Here is a 21,272-nt window from a genome sequence, read left to right on the forward strand (position 1 = left end):
ATATATATATATAATATATATATATATATATATATATATATATATATATATATATATATATATATATATATATATACACACACAGGGTTTTTTTGGGGGGGGGATAAAAGGATGTCACAGTTGCAGTGATCTTAGATGAGTTCTAAGCACATTTACAATGGATTTTCTACTTCCAATGCTGCTATTAATTCAATGGCATAAAAGTACAGGTCATATTGCTTTTCAGCAAAACTCAAGTTTTAAACCAATATAAGAAGTTGTCCACCCTAACACCATATTTATTAGATGTATCCCTTAGTATATGGCCAGCTCTTCATTTTAAGTAGAGTTATATACTTGCCTTGACAGTAGTCTAGACCATCCCCCACATATCCTGGCAAACATTCACAAAAGAAAGTTTTGGTAACTTGATCTAGTTGACAAATTGCTTTTTGATGGCATTTTATCCCCAGAGACCTGCATTCCAGGTAATATGGATCTGAAAAGAGATAGTTTCTGTTATTGATTCGAAGTTTGACATTGTCCAAATCCTCATGAGCTATTTTCTTAGAAATGTTTAATTTACAATATTGATACTCACGATTAGTTAAATCATAATCTTTAATTTGCAGGATTATATATCTGTATTTTGTAGCACAATCCAAAAAGGACAAAGCAATACTGTAATTTATAATGCCTGCAGTTTGTAAGAATGCAAAATAGTGTGTGTGTGTGTGTGTGTGTGTGTGTGTGTATGTGTATGTGTATGTGTATGTGTATGTGTATGTGTATGTGTATGTGTATATATATATATATATATATATATATATATATATATATATATATATATATATATATATATATATATATACACATATATATATATATGCCCCAATTTACTTGAAGGTTTACTTAATCACTGTTGCCATACAGTACATGATTGATGTATTTGAACCTTCAGGCAACAAAGACCTTTATAACAACTCCATAAGAAACCGAGCTTAATTATTCCTTCAAGACTTATTTTTCCTATAATTAAGCTTAATGCCTATTGTATCCGCTTTAATGCCGTTAGAAACTGCTGTAAAGTCATATGAACAAATAATAAATGGTGTCCAGTTCATATGTGCGCACACACACACACACACACAAACACACATATGTATCTGGGAGAAACAAAAGAGAAATCTTCCCGTCTCCTTATAAAGTAATTGTGACAATAAACCACCTTACCTTGTATGAATGTTTTGGTTTCACCTGCAGCCTTAAAGAAAGCCATCAAAACAATGACACAGCCTCTAAGCATTTCACATGCTTGGGGAAAATTGGTAAGACCATACTTCCTATTTCACAGACCCCGTCGATAAACACAGCAGATCTGGTCGAGTTGTCCCTGACATCAGCAGTTTTGTTTGGATTCAAACTGCCCCAGTATTCTGATTCTTAGAAGTCCTGCTGTATTATTCCAACACACTGGTGCCCAGCATTGATAAGAGCGGCTATTGGCGCTGTCCGCACCCTAGTGCTGAACTCCAGCTAATCTGCACCCGAGTTTAATTATAGTCTCTAATTCATATAGCACCGAGTCAGTTTAATCAACACTGAAAAGTTGAATTCGGTACCACTGTGGAAGTTAAGACATGCAAAGGTGATTGTGTTTAAGATAGCGTGAATGACAGTATTTCCACTGTGTTTTGTACCTGCAACATGCTCTTTAACTGGAAATTGATCATTGATTTTGTTTACTAGTTTATGATGATATAATTGGCTTGGGGAAAGTGTTAAATAACTTAACCTGTGTGTCTAATAACTATATATCAAATACATTGTTCTATAATGCAGAAGTGATGACATTTTAATATTGTTGGAAAATGATTGCCAGATGTACAGTATCTCGATTATTTGAACAAAAAATAATTGAGCTTCAAGGGAATATTTAATCGAGGAACTCCATTTAAAAAAAACACATATACATTAAACTTAAAACTAGCTAACTATAAAAAGCTGCTAAATGTGTTGCCATTGTGATTATTTATTGAGTTTAAAGTTAGACCATTACAAATGCAGGGATTTATAAATCATGAAATAAGAATTCATGGATTTCCTTTTCAAGTTTGTGACTTGACCTCTAAATACATTTTTGTACGACAATTAAAATCTGCGAATAATGTCGAGTTTTTGCAGTACTGTCACGTTTCCCATGTGAAAGCATTAACGACCCTCTAGACTTCAATGTAGTTTAATCCAGCAATAATGATAAATCCCACATTGAAGTTTAGCGTTATCGAAACGAAGTGTTCTGGTGTTGGTTCACAACACTACAATGTAAATCAATGTGAATCACAGTTTCTTGACAGATACAGTATAGAGGGAAAGGGAATTGTGGTTCCAGTAGGAGCAATGCATTTAGGTCCATTTATCAGCAGAGGTGTTAAACTTGCATATGAGTTAAGACTTGTCCTCTGTCACAGTTCCATTTATAAGAGGGAGTGATTCTGACCTACAGTAAAGCCCCAGCAGCTTCTCTCTATACAATGGTTAGTTGTTGAACGCAATAACCAGTCTCTTAGCAACAGAAATCCACAGGACAATCCCTGCTCCGCCCTGACATTCCTCACGTGAAAGAATGAAAAGGCATTATTTGTATGGAGATGTAAAACCAGCAACACGTGCTAATTACTATCCACACATGAAGAGACTGGAGCTGGTAGTGGCGCGGCTTCCAGTCCGTGTTCCAGCACATCCCATCTAATCCCGAGCTTGTGTCAATAACACACCAGTGACTAGTCCCTAACCTAGCACTGCCTTCCAAGCGAAAACTCGTGCAAAACCTGGAGAGCTGCGGAACAGAGCTGTGTTTGGGCACCAGCATATAAACTAAGGTAAGAAATGTCGAAATATTCACCCTATACATATGGCAGGAGTCTGAGAGGACCAGTATAATGTTTTTTTTTCTACAATATTTATCTTAATTAGAGATGCTAATTTGTATTTATTTATTTATTACTATTGAGCAATTGTGCCACATAACATAAAGATGAGTATATTTTTAAAAGAACTTGATATATTTCAATTGATGTTTTGTATTTCATCTTTTTAAATTAAGGTTTAGTTCAGTTTTTAATCAATGTCAGGCTACTGTGTAAAGTCATATTACAGTATGCTTTTTTGGTAAAACAGGTGATTTTATAGAGTATTTATTTGTTTATGTTACTGCAAACTACATGATAAAGTAGTCTCATCTGTCATTAAGCTCGTTAGCTATAATACCTTTATTGGGTATGGAGAGGTGTAATTCATGTTTTTACAAGTATCTGGTGTACATTAAAGTTGAGAGATCTCTTGCTTGTAGCCTACTTTTTTGTATGATTATGGCTCTATAAAGGTGTAAACATTTCATTACAGTAGCTGGGACAATAATATCTCCCTGCAGCATTAAGTTGATTAAATGTACACCATGTGAATAGCAGAATAACCAGCTGCAGCACTCATGCAAACATAAAGAATAGGTCAGTATACTAACCAGGATTCATAAAGTAGCTGTCATTTATTGTCATAAAGTAGCTGTCATTATTGTTATACAATTACTGTTAGAAGAAGCATACTTAACAACTTGCTAAAGAGAAAAGTTAAATAGGTATTAGGCAGCAGTCAGTGTTCAAGGTATTCCTCCTTAAGGTGAAAGTGGGGTATAATAAAAATATACTATCTATGCAGTTTACAGTAAACCTGTAAATATTTCTTATTTTTGGAGGATAGCCCCTCATAAATATTGATGTAACCATCTTATAACCACTGAGGCTGAATGTGCAGGGTCCTGCTCCACAGTTCCAGATATCTATTTCAATTTACCTTCACCATCATTCCCAAGGAGAGGCAGGAGGAAGGCTCAGCACTACTTGGCCCTTAAACAATTAATTTACAACACTGTTGTCAATTTATACACCTGTCTGTGTGAGTCCTGTTTCTAACTAACCCTTCAGCTGACCATCTTCCCATTCAAACTCTAACTGTCCCTTTGTGCTGCCAACTGCCATCCATAGAACTCCATGTTGTCTGTTCCTCTGCAGGTTTCATGAGCATCAGCTCTGCTCTTGCAAAGTCTTATTTTATCATTCCTGCACCTTGAAAGGGTATTAATTTGACTCCCTTACATCCTTTTGCTCAGCTGTCTACCCTGCTGCATTCCACCCATAAATCAATGTCTCTCCTTGGGCATTACAATCCCAATGTGCAGAAACTTTCCAAATACCATAGGGCAATCTCTAATGTAAAATTGGGATTTCTGATTGGTATTGTTAAAGTGCATTTAGGCCAAGCATAGAACTAGAAAGTGTCTTTCAATGTAAAATGGATTAAAGGGACAGTCCCACATAGCAGACAAAACATTAGTTTCTGTGTAAAAATGAATACATTTCTATTTTCTTCAGTTCCCATGCTAATGGAAATCGTATCTGGTTATTACTGTTTTTCTCCATTGTCTAAGTAGATTAAACAAAACAGGCAAAAGAAGTCTGGTTCCATAATTTACCTGTGTATATAAAAAAAACTTTACAGAAATAATCTAAAATGAGACTATATAAAGATTCTAAAGACACTCCAAAGCATGCATTTATTATGGAAACATAAGAAGAACAACATTTTTCCAAATACTTGTCAGTTTCTTTACAACATGGTGTTGATCACCTGTATTTAACCCACTAAACATGCCATGGCCATTAGTTCACTAGTTCGTTGAGTTCAAAGAGAGACTGACTACTTAAAGTTTAGTAGAGGCACTTTGCATAGCTGGAATTATCATGTATCTCATCCTTGGCTTTTTCAAGAGTGCATGTGAATTTTCCAAATGAGAACAACTAACTTGAAAAGTAAAATGGAGGGAATGTGGATATTGCAAATTGAGGCTCAAGCCCTAGCATATCCAGCAAGAAGAGTATTGCAAACTGAAGCTCTAGCCCTAGCATATCCAACAAGATGAGTATTGCAAACTAAGGCTCAAGTCCTAGCATATCCAGCAAGATGAGTATTACAAACTGAGGATCAAGCCCTAGCATATCCAGCAAGAAGAGTATTGCAAACTGGAGCTCTAGCCCTAGCATATCCAGCAAGTTGAGTGCTAAATTCTAATTATTCTAAGCATTATGTGCCAGTGTCTCAGAATTTAACAGATTTGGTGCATTTGTTACTGTTATTCTAAAAGTAATAGGTATAACAGTCAGGAGTATAGTTGACACCAAATAATACTATAGTCTTCTCAATAGCCATGTGTTGGCCTCTCATTGCATATCAAATCTGGAATAAAGTGGAAGAGGTTAAAACTTGAATGCATAATTTGTTCTCTTCTCTCATGATTCATGCTCTTCTCTTACTTTTTACTGTCAGTTCTCTCCCAATCTTTTCCAATCTTGCTCTGTAACAGAGCATACTGAAGTATCATTTCCCCCTTGTTCCTTAGTAAATTATTTTAAAGGGTGTTTCTACAAACTTACTGTCTCCTTTTACATTATGACTTTGCTGTGTTGTTGTTGCTACTCCAATGCACTAAACATGAATCATGTGGTGTTTGTTAGAGATCAACATCAACTTTACAAGCTACCGTGCTAATAAAAGATCTCACTGACACATTCAGTCTGGCAATGGTTCAGATTTATTGATATGTTTGTGATGTGCATCCATGGTAGCCTTTTAACCTTATCTTAATTCTCTTAATCTGCAGTGTATGCAATGGAAGTAAGGTAATTTTTTTTGGCATCATAGGTGCAGGGAATCGGCCATAAAAATCCCATTGTCTTAGCAGAGCTTAGAAAATATGGCCTATAATGATCTTCAATGCTCTAAAAATATAGTGTGCCTGTCTGATATTTGAAGAAATCTAAACTGTAATAATTATTTTCTTGTACTCAGGCCAATACCTTATTTTGATTAGTATTGGGGCATTTATATAAAAAAAAATTTTTTTCTAGTTTTGCACCAGAAAAGGAACAGCACCGTACTTATAAAAAGGAGGCCCCCATTATTTTCATTAGGGAATTCATTTTGTTAAACCTCTAATGCATAAATGGTTTGAGCTGTATACAGTAATGACAAGCCCTTAGTAGTATTTTAAAACAAGAAGAATGCTAAGTAAGTTTTGGGATGGTTTTGTTTTTTGTTAATAACACATCTACATTTAGATGTTTGCTACCAAATACGATTTATCTTCTACCTACAGTATATCTTGATGTTAAGTGACACAAGATTAACTGTTTCTCTTTACCTCAAATAAATGTAAAATTGTGCTTCATATACTGAGTCAGTGTATCCAATTTCTTAAAACATACAGGACACCTACAAGCTCATATTGAACCCCCAAAATAACCACAACATATATATAAGCATATAAGTGTCACAGAGGAGTGCTACTGAGCATGGCAATATATATTTAAAACCAGAGACAGAACATAAAACACAGACAGAGCTCAGTGCACATCCAGTGAAACTTATACACGGTACAGTGCCTAAATATATATGTATAGATATCTATTAAATAAAATGGTCTTTTAGTTTAACATTTTGGCCAAATTGTTGTAAGCCCCTGAGCCACTACACGGCAGACCACATCTCAAGGGTCCCTAACACTAATATAAATTCTTAATAACCTGTGCATTACCAGGAAGAATGATTTATAATAAATCTGTCAAAATTAGTTGCATAGTTCGAAGTCTGACTGAAACTTTTATTAACCTGTACATTACCAGGAAAAGCACTCTGTATTAGATTTGTCACAATCATACTGCAAGCAAGCAAGTTCCACTGAGAGTGGGAGGTGCTATGGTTTGAGCTTTTAACCATTTAAATGTGGGAGGGGGTGAGCTTCAATTAGGTAGGAGGTTGCCACCCTCCAATCAGCTAAGACTAGCTGAACAAGAATTGTAAAACATACAGGACACCTACAAGCTCATATAGAACCCCCAAAATAACCACAACATATATATAAGCATATAAGTGTCACAGAGGAGTGCTACTGAGCATGGCAATATATATTTAAAACCAGAGACAGAACATAAAACACAGACAGAGCTCAGTGCACATCCAGTCTCCAGTCCCTGTGTTTTATGTTCTGGCTCTGGTTTTAAATATCCAATTTCTTGTCATAATTTATTCAAGCTTTGCCTGTAAATAAAAAACTTTAAAAAAAAAACAATGCCGTGATCTGGGGTCTACCTAAAGATGAAGAACTTATAGCTTGAAACCTTATGCTTTTACATACAGATAATTGTTATACATTCTACAGTATGTGATGATTCATTAATCATGTCACTGATAGCTGCTAGCCTCTTTTGCTGTTGGTACACTGAGTTTTGCAGGTGAGGAGTTTACTATGGCAGCGGCAAAATAGAAAATTCATTAACGTTCAGTTTATAACATAAACACTTTGTATCGCAATTTGATCAAATGACAGTAGGTGCCTGCTGCCTAGTTACTAAGACCCAGACATACTAAACGGTTCACATTGCAGGCCTCCATAACATTAATATGAAATAATACTATGTACTTAGATTTATTATGCCAAAGACAATGTAATTGGTAATGTAGCCCGAATAAAAGTGAGATCAATTTGAGGCATTTCTTTCTCATAACAAAGCTTTATTAATCCAAGTGTTTTAGAACTATTAGAATGAAAGCAGATAATTAAGTAATAATCCCTGAAGAACAGACTTTAACACAGCCAGGGCATTATTGGCCAATAATGCCCTGTTCTGAGGGGATTATTACTATTGTAACGGATTTTCTGACCTGGCCTGACCCACCCAATCTCATATTGGCCCCTGTGGTCTAACCAGTCCCCATTACAGTGTGATGTCTGGTGGTGCACCTGTTGGCAACAGGACTCCTGAGTCTCCCGCATGATGTTGTGTGGGGATTGCCAACCCAGACAGGCAGCTGAGGTAGTGTGCTTGAGTCCTACCTAGATCCAGTGCAGCGCCTCCACCTCATCAGGATCCCAGCGTGAGCTTGTGGATGGTCCTGGTGAGGAACTCCTCTGTGGTGCTCCTCTCTGTGCAATGATTCCACACTTACACACGAGAGTGTCTTTAATCAGGAACATCTTTATTGAATACGGTGGGCCAGCTGCCCTCCACAATGGGTGTATTTAGCCCTCCATTGTTCACCGTACTTCCCTTTGAAAGGTATAGTCCTCCTAATGTAGGGATTCCCTATCCCCGCAGGGATATCTACCCTGTGCCAGGTCCCTAGTCACAGTCTCATAATCAGCAACTTAGAACAGAATCACTTTTTACTCCTTCCAGAACTATTACATAACCCTCCAACAGCTTAGCAACAACTTCTGAACCCCTAACTTTTGACAGTACTGTGCCTTATGTATCCTCTGGGGGCTGACACAACTCTGACATCACTAATTATGGATTCAGAGCATGTGACCACTCCCATCCATACATAGGGCACCTCACCAGGGTATGAGGGCAAACCTCCATAATTACTGCTGGCATGCCCATAACTTACCAGGCCTTATTGTCAGCAGGAGAGATGACTGCAGCCATTTTACAGCATGGTTACACTATTATAGGCTAAATGTAGGCTTATTTCATAAATAGACACTTTTGTATTGTTAAATAGAACAGCACAACACAGCACCTCTTCACCCCCCTCCTCCCCGCCTCCACACCACACACACACACACACACACACACACACACACACACACACACACACACTGCACCTCTATACACAACACACTTCTTTGCAATCTCTCCCCCACCCCCCAATTCAACTGAATCTGCTCAGAAAATCTGTCAGCTCGGGAGGGGGAGGAGTCAAACCGTGGCTGACCAATCCCCTGCCATGTCTTAGAGCTTTTACTTAATTCAAACCAATCCCCTGCCCTGTCTGAGCTGTTCTGAAAGCTGATTGGCTGGAAATAAACAGATTGAAAACTGCATTTTGCAAACTGCTGAAATTCAGGGTATTACTGTGGATAATGCCCGGAATTTTAACCAATCAGTGAGCAGGGTTTTCTATAATGCCCTGAATTCAGGGCATTATAGAAAACCCTGCTCACTGATTGGCTTAAAATTCAGGGCATTATCCACAGTAATACCCTGAATTTCAGCAGTTTGCAAAATGCCAGTTTTCAATCTGTTTATTTCAGCCAATCAGCTTTAGAAGTTCAGACAGGGCAGGGGATGGTTTGAATTAAGTAAAGCTCTAAGACATGGAGGGGATTGGTCAGACCCCACAGGCTCTTGACTCCTCCCCCACCCTGTGTTCAGAGATCTCTGCACAGGAGAGTGAAGGGAAAGGTTTGTGTGTCTGCTGAGTGTGTTTTGTGGGTGTAAAGGGGGCAGCAGTGTTTTATTAGCGTGTGTGTCTTCTGTTGGTGTGTGTTTTGTGGGTGTAGAGGGGGCAGCAGAGTCTTGGTGTGTTTCTGTTTGTTGTGTTTTGTTGGTGTAGAGGGGGAGCTGCAGTGTGTGTGTGTGTGTGTGTGTGTGTGTGTGTGTGTGTCTTCAGTGTGTGTTTTGTGATTGGAGGAGGGTGCAGAGTGTTTTGTTGGTGTGTGTCTGCAGTGTGTGGGTTTACAGGGGGCTTCAGTGTAGAGGGGGCTGCTGGTGTGTGTTTTGTGGATGTAGAGGTGCCAGAGCCTGTTTTGTTGATTTGTGTGTATCTCTGCAGTGTGTTTTGTAGGTGCAGAGGGGGGCTGCAGTGTGTTTTGTGGGTGGAGGAAGGGGGTGGAGGAAGTAGGTTTACATGGGGGCTGCAGTGGGTGTAGAGGGGGGCTGCTGGTGTGTGTTTTATGGATGTAGAGGGGGCAGCATTCTGTTTTGTTGGTGTGTGTGTCTGCAGTGTGTTTTGTGGGTGTAGAGGGGGGGCTGCTGTGTTTTGTGAGTGTAGAGGGTGGAGGAGGTCTGCAGTGTGTTTTGTGGGTGTAGAGGAGGGGGGCTGCACACTGTTTTGAGGGTACTGCAGAGTGTGTTTGTGTATATACAGTAGGGGGTTGCAGAGAGTGTGTTTGTGTGAATAGAGGGGGGACTGCAGTGTGTGTGTGTGTGTGTGTGTGTGTGTGTGTGTGTGTGTGTGTGTGTGTGTGTGTGTGTGTGTGTGTGTGTGTGTGTGTGTGTGTGTGTGTGTGTGTGTGTGTGTGTATAGAGGGGGCTGTGTATATGTACAATTTTTTTTAAATAAACTTGCAGTAAAAGCATAAGAATGTAGACAATCATGCTGATAAAAATCAATATGACTACAAAAACTTATATTTTTTATGAAAAATGAAAAAGAAAAAAAATAAGCCTACATTTAGCCTATAATAGTAATAATCCCCTCAGAACAAGCCTCGGGCCTTCAACTCTTCCAGCCAGGGCATTATTGGCCAGTAATGCCCTGTTCTTCAGGGATTGTTACTTAAATAATACCACAATTCCCTTCAGAGTTGGATGGGTATGCAATGTATTGTTTTTCCATGTGTTACTGGTCATTTCAGCATAGAGGGATATGTTGTTATTTTCTGAAACTGTCAAAAATACTGTAGCAGTGTCTCCATTAACATCAAGCATTCAATATGTAAATCTGCGGTAAAAATGTATAAAACATAAAATGATTTACAGCAGCCTTTGTTCTCTCCACGTTAAGATCTGTTATGTAATGTAATATAATTCTTCTTATACAGTACAAGCATATATAATGATTGCCTTTAATAATCAGACAATTATGTCACAGGACTTCTAAAGCACACACAATGCTCACCAAAGCTCTTATTTAAGGATCCTACCCAAGTTAGCTCTTGATGATGGGGCATTAAAACAAACTGGGCAGTCTTATTCACATTTACATAAAGCTCACACTTCCGGGTAAAGAAACATGACTCTTATTTATTGCATCAGTTTTTATACCTATATTATACCAGCTTTCGTTACTTTTAAACTCTCTATATCTGTATAAAACATGACTCTTTTCTTATCAGTCGCAATAAACACAAAGTTGGCTGTGAATAAATGATGGTAACACCATAGTAAATTCTGTATGACAAATGCAACTATAATTTTAAGCATTTTGACCGCCTTTTGCTTTTTCAAGTTTATGCAAAAGTCCCAACTAAAGCTTTTATTTACTGTTCACGCTGTGCATTTGTAATTGTTTTAATTCACTGATTACATAGTTGTTGTTTCCCATTATTTTTTACAGCATCCAATGACATAGTTGGAAACATATAATTAAAGAGGGATGAGATGTGACCTCACATTCAGGTAAGCAGTGATACTGTAACTATTCCCTTATCTATTGTTCAGGATACAATTCAGGAATGTTTTCTTTATGCTTTAAAGTTTGCCCTCTCTGTTTTATATGGATTCTTTGTGTAGCCAGGGTCCCTCCGGTCCCCCTGTCTGCCGGTTTCTTTTCAAATGTTCCAAAGCTCCTCATACCTGTGTCTATAATCATTTCATTGGCAGGTTTTTACACAAATTGGCAATTTCTAATGCTGTGATGTCCATTCAAAAGTGACCTGGGAATCTGATATTACATCAAAGAGGACTCAGAAAGCTTTAATGCTGCTCTTGTATTGTTACCCATGGGGAGTTAAAGATGTATTCCCACCAAATGTGACCTATTTTAAAAGTGATCTCTTTGTGATGTTCTTTAGAACAGATTGCCAACCTCAGTTATGAAAAAATCTCCTAGCTGTTTTTAGTTTGTTTTAATGTTTATTTAAGAAGGCCTAAAGCCTGCAGCAGAGTGTTCACACAGCAACTCCTGCTGTTTATTGTAATTCTCTCCATTCCCCTGCCCCTCCAACTTCATTGGGACCAGCTGTGCGGCTGGACCAATCTCCAACCTATGTAACATCCCCCCCAAACCTTAATGGCTTCAGCTGTCAGACTGGGCCATATTCTAACCTGAGCCATACGTCATCCTACAATGAGCAGTCACCATACCTTCTTGTTTCAACATTGTCCCTCATTCCCTCCCTGTAGAGTGTAAGCTCCACACGCAGGGCCCTCATTATATCTTTGTATCTGTATGTGCATGTTTGTCCTCACCTGGATGTAACTGTTTATCTTTTATAATTATACATAACTCTGTACCCCATTGTACCACCCTGCTTAAATGTTAATGCACATATTGAATGGAATATACATATATATTTTTTTTAATGCAGCTTGAGCTGCAACTTTAAGTCTTTACAAGGATCCATTATTATTTATGCTGAAGAATCTTTATACTACAGTACTTCTTAATGTATTTTTATCTTTTTACAGTACCTAAAAATATCACTTGTGAGCACATTCACATCTCAGACAGATCTGCAACCCTGTCTTTCCCCATTATCACTTGGCAAACAGTGATCCACTGCAGCCAGGGATTCTGGGTAATGGCATGTAAATAAGCCCAGCGTGTCACTCTTTACTTATCCCTTTTATCTTTTTTTTTACAAGTGACTCAAATGGTGACAGACTCTTTGGCAAAGAAAGAACAAGGGATTGATTTGAAGATGAAATGTTTTCAGGAGCTGCAGGGGACAGGAAGGCGCAGGCCACAAACGGCAGAATGGAAAATTCCCAAGACAGATACCAGAAGACAAAAGTATAGCAAATCAGCTCAAGAAATCGGATATTCAAAGGAAATCCAAGTAATGTATTGGATTGGTTTCTAATTTATTTTCTACTTTTGTAAAGCAAAATTCTAATATATTAGAGTAGGATTGGCCAACTCCAGTCCTCAAGGGCCACCAACAGGTCAGGTTTTTGGGATATACCTGCTTCAGCACAGGTGTGTTGAAGCAGGGATATCCTGAAAACCTGACCTGTTGGTGGCCCTTGAGGACTGAAGTTGGCCACCAGAGTGATCCAGTGAGCTAAACATTTATAAATGATGTCGGTTGTGATACCTTCTAAAGGTGATATCCCACACAGCCGGCCAGAAAACATATGCTTGTAAAAGGTTACCGTCTAATTCGCTTCCCTAAACAAATCTAATGATGCTTATATCAAAGATTTGGCAGCTTTCAAACCTCTGAAAAATAATTATAAGTTGAATTTCTGAGAGGCCTCTGAATGGGCAAATGTTTGTCAGTCACGTGATTTATCCCACTCTGTCTTTATCAGAGTCAGTACAAATAAGGACAGGGGAGACTGGGACTCTGGCTGTGCAAACACTTGCTGAACACAGTGTCATTTGACAAAAGGGAGTAACCAGAGGAAATTAAACCCCTCCCACATCTCAGCTCACATTGTTTACAAAGTAACTTTAAAAGGGTATTTTTTAAAATACTAAGAGGTGTCAGATTTGGGGAAAAAAGGCTAAAATCCTTCAGATTTAACACCGTAAACATGTCACTGCCACTAGAGCAGTTTTGTACTAGTACAGTAGGTAGTGTCCATTTATTGCACCATCATGCGAGTTTTTCACAGATGAAGGCAATAATTATCTTGTGCATACTATATATTTTGAAATTATTTAGGCGTGTTTGTATCAGCACAGGGGAAAGAAACATGAGTTTGTAAGGAGGATACATTTTGCAAGAATTCTGCAAGTGGAATTTTGATAACATAAGTCTGAGTTATCAGGACCCCGTTATTAGCTAGGCCCCTGCAACTGAGCAGCCCCCCATTATTCATTCAGGTGCATTTTTTTTAATGATACAGTATGTATAAAATAAATTAGTTGAGGTTCTTTATTGTGGTTAGATTTTGTTGAAGAATTTCTCCAAATGTTTTTATCTTCTATCCTGTCAAGAGCATTTGCTTTTCGTGAAATGTAAATAAATATTGAATTGCCATTGGGGAATCATGTTTTAACTCAATATATTGAATAAATAATAATTGAAATATATTTTAATGATAACTTCTTATGTATATAAATAAATCAAATGTTCCAGCTGCAAATCTGTCAAAAAGGGGTGAAAACATAGTATTAGTGTTATCAAAGAAAAATATTTACATAGAAGCCATGATGAAAAAAAAATAAATATATATATATATATATATATATATATATCGGAAATAGCCATGTTAGTCCAGTTGCAATGAGTACTTCAATATTAAGTGATACGTTTTTTATTTGGACTAACAAGTTATGTCATAGGACAAGTTTTCAAGATATATATATATATATATATATATATATATATATATATATATTATTTATTTATAGCCTATGTATACATAGCCTGTGGGGCTATGTTTTAAAGTATCCCAGTTGCACATATTGATCAAAAATTAGCACCAGATTTATATATATATATATATATATATATATATATATATATATATATATATATATATTTATATATATTTATAAATCTGGTGCTATTTTTTTAATCAATATTTGGAACTGGGATACTTTCAAAACATAATCCCATAGGATTCCAAAAATGTGTCATATTCATTAAAAAATTCTACACTGATCAGAAGCTGATTGCATGAATTTCATCATCCAAAGTTTTAGTGGTCATACATTGCTTTGACAAATATATTATAGGTAAAGTTATTTCTATGTACAGTATCTATGGTATTGGCTACTGTTGTGTATTGGGAGAAACGGGAGCTCTTTTCGAAAAGTTCGATCAAAACAGCAGCAAAGAGATGCTTGGCAGGTTGGAAATTTGTTTACAAGTCTTTGGAAAAAGCTCTGCAATTTAAAAAAAAAAAGCTATAAAAGGAAATACATACATTACTATTCCCACATTTTAATGTTAGGCATTCAGGAGCTATTGGACCCTACTAAAAGTCTTCCAGTCATCTCTCCCTAAAAACTGAAAAACAATCCCTGTGGCACACTTCTTCAAACCGTAATGTTAAGTGCATGTATAGTGCACAGTATGTGCCACACTGCGTCAGTGTATTCATACTGGTTTCATTATCTCTGCAGTCTCCTGCTTCTCTATGCCATCAAGCTTTTTCATTTGAAAACAACAGTATATCTCAAGTCAATAATTTACCGATGTCCAATGGAACACCCTCTGGGAGCTATAAATCCAGCATCATGTCAGTTGTCGCACCTCACATAGGTAAGGTTTTTCACTTCAGCCAGCTAAATATCCTTATTGTCAGTGGTTGACAAATCACCCAAAAATCTACTCGCCGAACCAAAAAATCTACTCGCCACCTAGTCCCGCTCCCAATCCCACCCTGCTTGGTGTCGGCCATGAGGTCGCCACGGGGTCAAATCCAGTCGCCACGGGCCTGTATTTTAATGGATTTGTTGAACACTGCTTATTGTGTATGATTTCTCTTCTGTAACTGTTTATATGTAATTCCTAACATTAACTTCATCAAAACTGGTCACTCTGTTAACTTTATATTAGTTCTGTAGTTTTCCTTAGTAATGTTGGGAAAATAATTATCAATAGTGGCGCTCAAGATAATAATAGTGCATCAATCGTAATACAGTGCAAATGGTGTTAAAACAATAATAGTTATACAAACAAACTCGTTGAATGCTGCTGTGACCCAGTGGAGGATTGCTCTCTCAATCCCATGAAGAGTGGATGAAGTTGTGGTCGTTGGGAAGCGCAAACATGTGAAAACAGAAAATAAATGTCTGTATTGTTGAATACAAAAATGTGGATATCTTCTTAAGGTCTATAGATTGAATACTCACAAATGTGAGGATAGATACATGTACGTAATGGTTTCTTTAAGTGACCCTCTGTCTGGCGTGCGTCTCACGGCTGCGTCTCCGCAATTCCGGATATGACGTCAGGTGGATCCAAGGGTTCCGGTCGGCGGTGTGCATCATCTGTCAGCGTCACTCTCAGGGTCAGCCGTGAGACGCACGCCAGACAGAGGGTTGATTCCAGGGAAAGCAGAAAGTTTACCAAACTGCAGCCGAGATCGACTGTGTGATCTAATTGCTTTTAATAATTCGACATCATGTATTGTATTGTATTGTATTCTACTTACCTTTTTATATAAATTACTACAGTCTGCACTATGCCCGGTTCTTTGTTTAATCACTAAAGGTTACCAGCGCATACACCATTGCTGATGCTGACTAACATCTCCATCGCAGTTGGCGATTCATCACTTAAAGAATATATCCACATTTTTGTATTTAACAATACTGCACTATCAGACATTTATTTTCTGTTTTCACATGTTTGCGCTTCCCAACGACCACAACTTCTTCCTTAGTAATGTTACCTGATTATATATTCTATATACATACTGTATGTTAACCGACAATACTTATCAAAATATACTAAAAACAATCACAAGTGTTCTTTACATACAGTATATAGAAAAACTAAATGCACACCAAAATGAGAAAAATATCACAAACACGCATATTTATCATAGTAGCAATATTCAAACAGGAGGCTAATGTTTCGGTTCCAGGTAGGGGCCTTAATTTTTTCTTCCTTGTCCTGATCAATGTCCCTGGCTGGCATCGAAACTTTGACCTCCTGTTTGATATCGTTACTACAATAAATATGTACGATTTTGAGATTTTACTCATTTTGGTGTGATTTTTCTACAGTATATATCATATTGTTATGTATTGGGCTGTATACACAGCCAAATTTTTCTTTTTTGATGAGCAGGATTCTTTATTTTTTAGTCAATGTTCTTTAATTCCACCCTTTTATTATACCCTCTAATGTCATCTCAGGCTTAGAACATCTGCCACACGTGATCGTGAAATATTTTATACACTATATATCTTACAGCACAGAGCTCAGGTATATCAGATTCTCACAGGAACATTGAGGATGAATTACAACATTGAATTAACAACAATAGTATTATTGTGATATTTGATAGGCAAGTAATAGAATATTTCTAAAATAAACAGGTGTGTTTCCATTTCTTTTATGCATTATTTGCACTGGTGAAAAGTTACACTTTTCAGTTACACCATATATTTCATAAGTTAAAAAGGTCATGGTGGTTTACGTTTGGAAGGAGTGGGAAGTAGCTGATCTGACCATTTTCACTGATTAGGAAATAGGATTTTATATGTATGTATGTATGTATGTATGTATGTATGTATGTAGCCCCGGTCTAATTTCAGCTCCTCTGACCCCCCTTGTAGCGTGCCGAGCGATCGCGGGTGCCGCCGGAGGCAGCGACGGACCCGCCGGCACGGCGCGAGGATGGGGGCCGGAGCAGGGAGTGCTCCGAGTCCCCGGAGTCTCGGCGGCGCACCCGGCTAGCGGGGGCCGCCATTACAGGTGCTCGCGCATGCGCAGTGGTCGCGCATGCGCAGAAGGCTCACAGGAGCCAGTACCAAGTCGCGCATGCGCAGGAGAAGCGCGCACGCGGCCCCAAGGTAAAAGCAGACTCTGCGGGACTACAACTCCCATGAGGCTTAGGGCCAAGCAACCCCGGGTGTCCCCAAGTGGCTAATGAGGGCCAAGGATTCTCAGCCAGGGGAAAAGAGATACAATTTGCAGGGCTTAGAAATGGCAGTTGGAGCTGGGAGAAGGAAGGGGGAGGAAGTGTGTAAGGAGCAAGTGGCTTCTTACACTAGGCCAGGTTACCCCCAGGCCCCAGGTAGGCCCCACTCCCCACTAGGTTAGTGGGTAGGTACTGAGGGACGGCCCCTAAGGTAGGGACCCTGCCCTTAGGTGTGAGTGTGTGTGCAGTCTTGTCAGTGTCACGGCTGTCAGTGCAGGTTGCTGTGCTGCAGGGACGGCCTATAGTGGTAGCGAGCATCACCCTTACTGAGTCCCAATTAGGGACAAAGCACAGAGTTGCGGCGGTTGCAGTCATCTGGGACCAGACGGCTGGACACCGTGATATCTGGAGGCTACGTGTTGGAGGGGTCTGACCCTTTGTGAAGTTGTTGCCGGTCACCGCCGTGACCGGAAGGTATTATTACATCAAGTGCACCAACACCGGTCAACAGGCGCTGATCCTGCCTTAGGCGTAACTCTTTAGGGACACTAAGCGAGTGGCTAAAGAACTGAACCTATACCAATAGTACAATACATGGACACGGTGTGTGGGGCACGCGGTGAGGGGATGGAGACGTTGCTCCTGATGAGAGTGGCCGAGCCACTAAGGTTATACGAGCATTAGAGTATAAGTGTATATGTTATGTGTTATTGCTACGTTGCATAAGTGATAAGGTTGCCGTGCATTATTATAGTAAAACCAGTTACAATCATAAGGTGTTGTATATTTGTTGCCCAGGGGAATCTTACATCACGGGGATCCTGGGTAAGTGGAGGCGCTGCGCTATAAGTATCACCCCAGGCCCCCAGCTAGCGGAGGCTCAGATCTCCTGGAGCCACAGGTTGTGTACAGTGACCAGTACTCTCTTTGGGAGCGTCAGAAAAAGGGCTACATATATATATATATATGTTCTATACATATGTTTTTGTAGATAATTTAGATGACAGGATCAACATATCCTTCACAATGCAACTGTTCAATGGACTGGTGGTCTGGTTTATGAGGCATAGCTATGTGAAACAAAAAGCCTGGCTGTAGTGCTGCATACAAAGAATGTGTGAATTATTGCTGCACACCAAGTTTTTCAAATAAAGAATTGATACATTTACTGGTCTCCTTTAGTCCTAGGGAAGACCTGTACTGTATACAGCATATATGTTCATCTTATACTTGCCTTTTACCAAGTTATTTACCATCTTTTTTTCTTTTTAGATGGAAAGCTTCCTCTCATTCCCAGTTCCAATGACTTTTCCAAATGTAACATGCTAATAGACGGATCCCCGGTATATCAACATCACAATGGAAACCAAAGCAGCCAAACCTACTTCACATCTATTGAGTTAAAAACACCATGGTATATTTCTATACTGCATGAAAAGGTAAAGTACATTTAAAATGATATAGGCTTTCTGTTTACACTGATCTGTCAGTGTTTTTTTTAATGTATTCGTGTCAGATAAGAGCAGAGAGCTCTGAAATATCATTGTTACATACAGTAGATGCTGTAGATGAGGCTGAAAGAAGACATATATTCATTGAGTTCAACCTACAGTATGTTAAATTTAGACGACAGATACTTTAGCCCATATTTGTATTAAAAGTTTATATATCCAGAGGAAGGCAAACTAAAAAAATCCAGTGAACCATTATCCAATCATGTCTCATTAAGGACAAACATTAATTGCTTCCTGATTCCAGTAATAGCAATCAGTTGTCTCCCTGGATCAACATCCTTCCCACGTTTACTTATTTGGTTTATCACTTTATGGCTTTCCTTTCTAAAAAAGATGCTCAACCTTTTCTTAAAGATGTCTATTGTTTCTGCCATCACAGTCTCCATGGGTAATGAATTCCACATTTTAACTGCCCTTACTGTAAAGAACCCTTTCCTTTGTTGCTGATGAAATCTGCTCTCCCCCAGTGCTGAGGGATGACCCGTGTTGTTTGTACGGCCGTTGGGATGAATAGTTTATTTGATATCATATAATAGAACAAGTTTCATGAATTAAGGAAAGCAGCGCCTCTGAGTCATAAGCCTTTTCTGTACTTAACTTTCATCACTCACCTCAGGTACTTCATAACAAAGCTCTGCAAAACAAAAATGTAGATTGCTTGAATGCAAAAATACATTGTTGTCCATATTTACTAAGCAACATTATGCCTTAAGACTGGAAGAAACTTTATTATGGGTGTATTCACTTGAACAGCACCACTTAGTAAATATGAGCCTAACTCTGCTAAAACCAGTCATTTTTACTTTTTATCCCAATTTATTGGCTACAGAAGATAATGATCACAAATGTATCAGTAGGAATGTTTTGTTTTCTTGCCCTGGACTTTGTACTGTTTAATCAAAAATACATCATTCAGAATCATCTTGCTATTTCTATTCACAGGAACGTAATCTGCTAAAGTTGGGAGAAGAGATCAACCGCCTCTCGAAGTATGAAGTGTATTGCATGAAAAAAGATAATATAATTGACACCCTGAAGCAGGAAATAGTACAGCTTCAGAATGAGCTGCATCAGACACTTCACACTCGGGCTACCATGGGAAAGGTATGACATGGAGTTCAATATAGGCCAATATTTAGTACGGGTAGTTATGGCTTGGCACTGCATAGTAATTATGAGCTATCATGTATATTTCATGGGGCATAATTTAGCCTCAATAAACTTTCATATCGTAAGGGAGAAACGCAAAGATTCGCAAACCCAAAAATACATTGAACAATGTTTTACATTCAGTTTTTTGTTATTAACATTTTAAGTTTTACAAAAATGAAAACAAGGAAACAAACATGCATATAATACCTATAATGTCTGCTACTGTACATCTGTAAATACACATAATAATAATAATAGTAATAATAAAAAACTGGTAAAAATAACACTCTAAATTATTTTTGGAAAAATTATAAACCAAAAAATTAACCAGAAAACATTTCTCAATTACAGTACGAGTGTTGAGATACAAAATGAAGCTAATTCCAACAGAAACAGTAGTGTATTAAATAGGAGTCCTCACACTTTCTCTTTTAAAGTGCAGTCTTCCTCAAAAAAGAATATTAAGAAAAACAGTGCAATTTAACATTTTCCTTAAAATATTCAGCACTATGTTCTATATCAGGGGTGCGCCAAGGGGGGTGGGGGGGGGCACAATATATATGCTCACATTTAATATTATATACTACGCATGAATTCACTAGCTAGTGAAGGCATATAGAAACTTTCATTATTGTGACAGAAAATTGCTGTTTTTGCACGCACTAGAATTTAGGACTTAACAAGCACATATCTCATTACAGCAGAAAAAAAAGAAAATAATCCTTTTTTATGACAGATCAGATTTTTTTTTAATTATAGAGAAGTTACATAGTAGATTAGTTTGAAAAAAGACAGATGTCCAGTAAGTTCAACCTATGCTAAATTTAGACAACAGGTACGTAGCCTATATTTGTATTTACAGTATTTTGATCCAGAGGAAGGCAAACAAAACCCCCCAGTGAAATATCATCTAATGATATGTCATAAGGGGAAAATTAAATTCCTTCCTGACTCCAAATAGGGATAATCATATTACTCCCTGCATCAAATCCTTCCGATGTTTACTTATTTGGTATATATATATCTGTATATCTTTCCTTTCTAAAAAGATGTCCCACCTATTTTTGAAGGTATCTGTTGTATTTGCCATCACAGTCTCCATTAGTAAGGAATCCAACATTTTAACTACCCTTACTGTAAATAATCATTTTCTTCTTTGCTGGTGAAATCTCCTTTGCTTCAACCTTAAAGCTGCAGTTCAGGCTCCCGTTTTTTTTTACTTCAATAGTTTTATCTGGGCAATCTCTACTTACCTAAAAAACTGCATAGCTGCCGGTTATTTCGTTCTCCGTCT

General features: G+C 38.1%; 2 protein-coding genes across 3 annotated transcripts in view; one reads left to right on the plus strand and one right to left on the minus strand.

Annotated features, from left to right (window-relative positions):
* The window catches only part of LOC142497308 (uncharacterized), a 34,136-nt gene extending 30,191 nt beyond the window's left edge, over positions 1 to 3,945 (minus strand). The window contains exons 1-2 of the mRNA XM_075604919.1: positions 3,926 to 3,945; positions 341 to 478 (exon numbers count right to left, since the gene is read on the minus strand). The gene's annotated coding sequence lies outside the window, so the exon portion shown is untranslated. The remainder of the gene's footprint in view (positions 1 to 340; positions 479 to 3,925) is intronic.
* The window catches only part of CCDC27 (coiled-coil domain containing 27), a 28,324-nt gene continuing 9,685 nt past the window's right edge, over positions 2,634 to 21,272 (plus strand). Inside the window, exons 1-6 of one of the 2 annotated variants that reach the window (XM_075604916.1) lie at positions 2,634 to 2,861; positions 11,158 to 11,219; positions 12,408 to 12,601; positions 14,842 to 14,980; positions 18,585 to 18,751; positions 19,769 to 19,930. In XM_075604916.1, coding sequence (XP_075461031.1) covers positions 12,416 to 12,601; positions 14,842 to 14,980; positions 18,585 to 18,751; positions 19,769 to 19,930 — 654 coding nt within the window. In that variant the 5' untranslated portion in view covers positions 2,634 to 2,861; positions 11,158 to 11,219; positions 12,408 to 12,415. Of the gene's footprint in view, positions 2,862 to 9,225; positions 9,282 to 11,157; positions 11,220 to 12,407; positions 12,602 to 14,841; positions 14,981 to 18,584; positions 18,752 to 19,768; positions 19,931 to 21,272 lie in introns of those variants that run through there. The other variant, XM_075604917.1, reaches the window with a different exon arrangement.

The sequence above is a fragment of the Ascaphus truei genome, chromosome 6 (assembly GCF_040206685.1).
Source record: "Ascaphus truei isolate aAscTru1 chromosome 6, aAscTru1.hap1, whole genome shotgun sequence".
In the NCBI taxonomy this organism is placed as follows: Eukaryota; Metazoa; Chordata; class Amphibia; order Anura; family Ascaphidae; genus Ascaphus; species Ascaphus truei.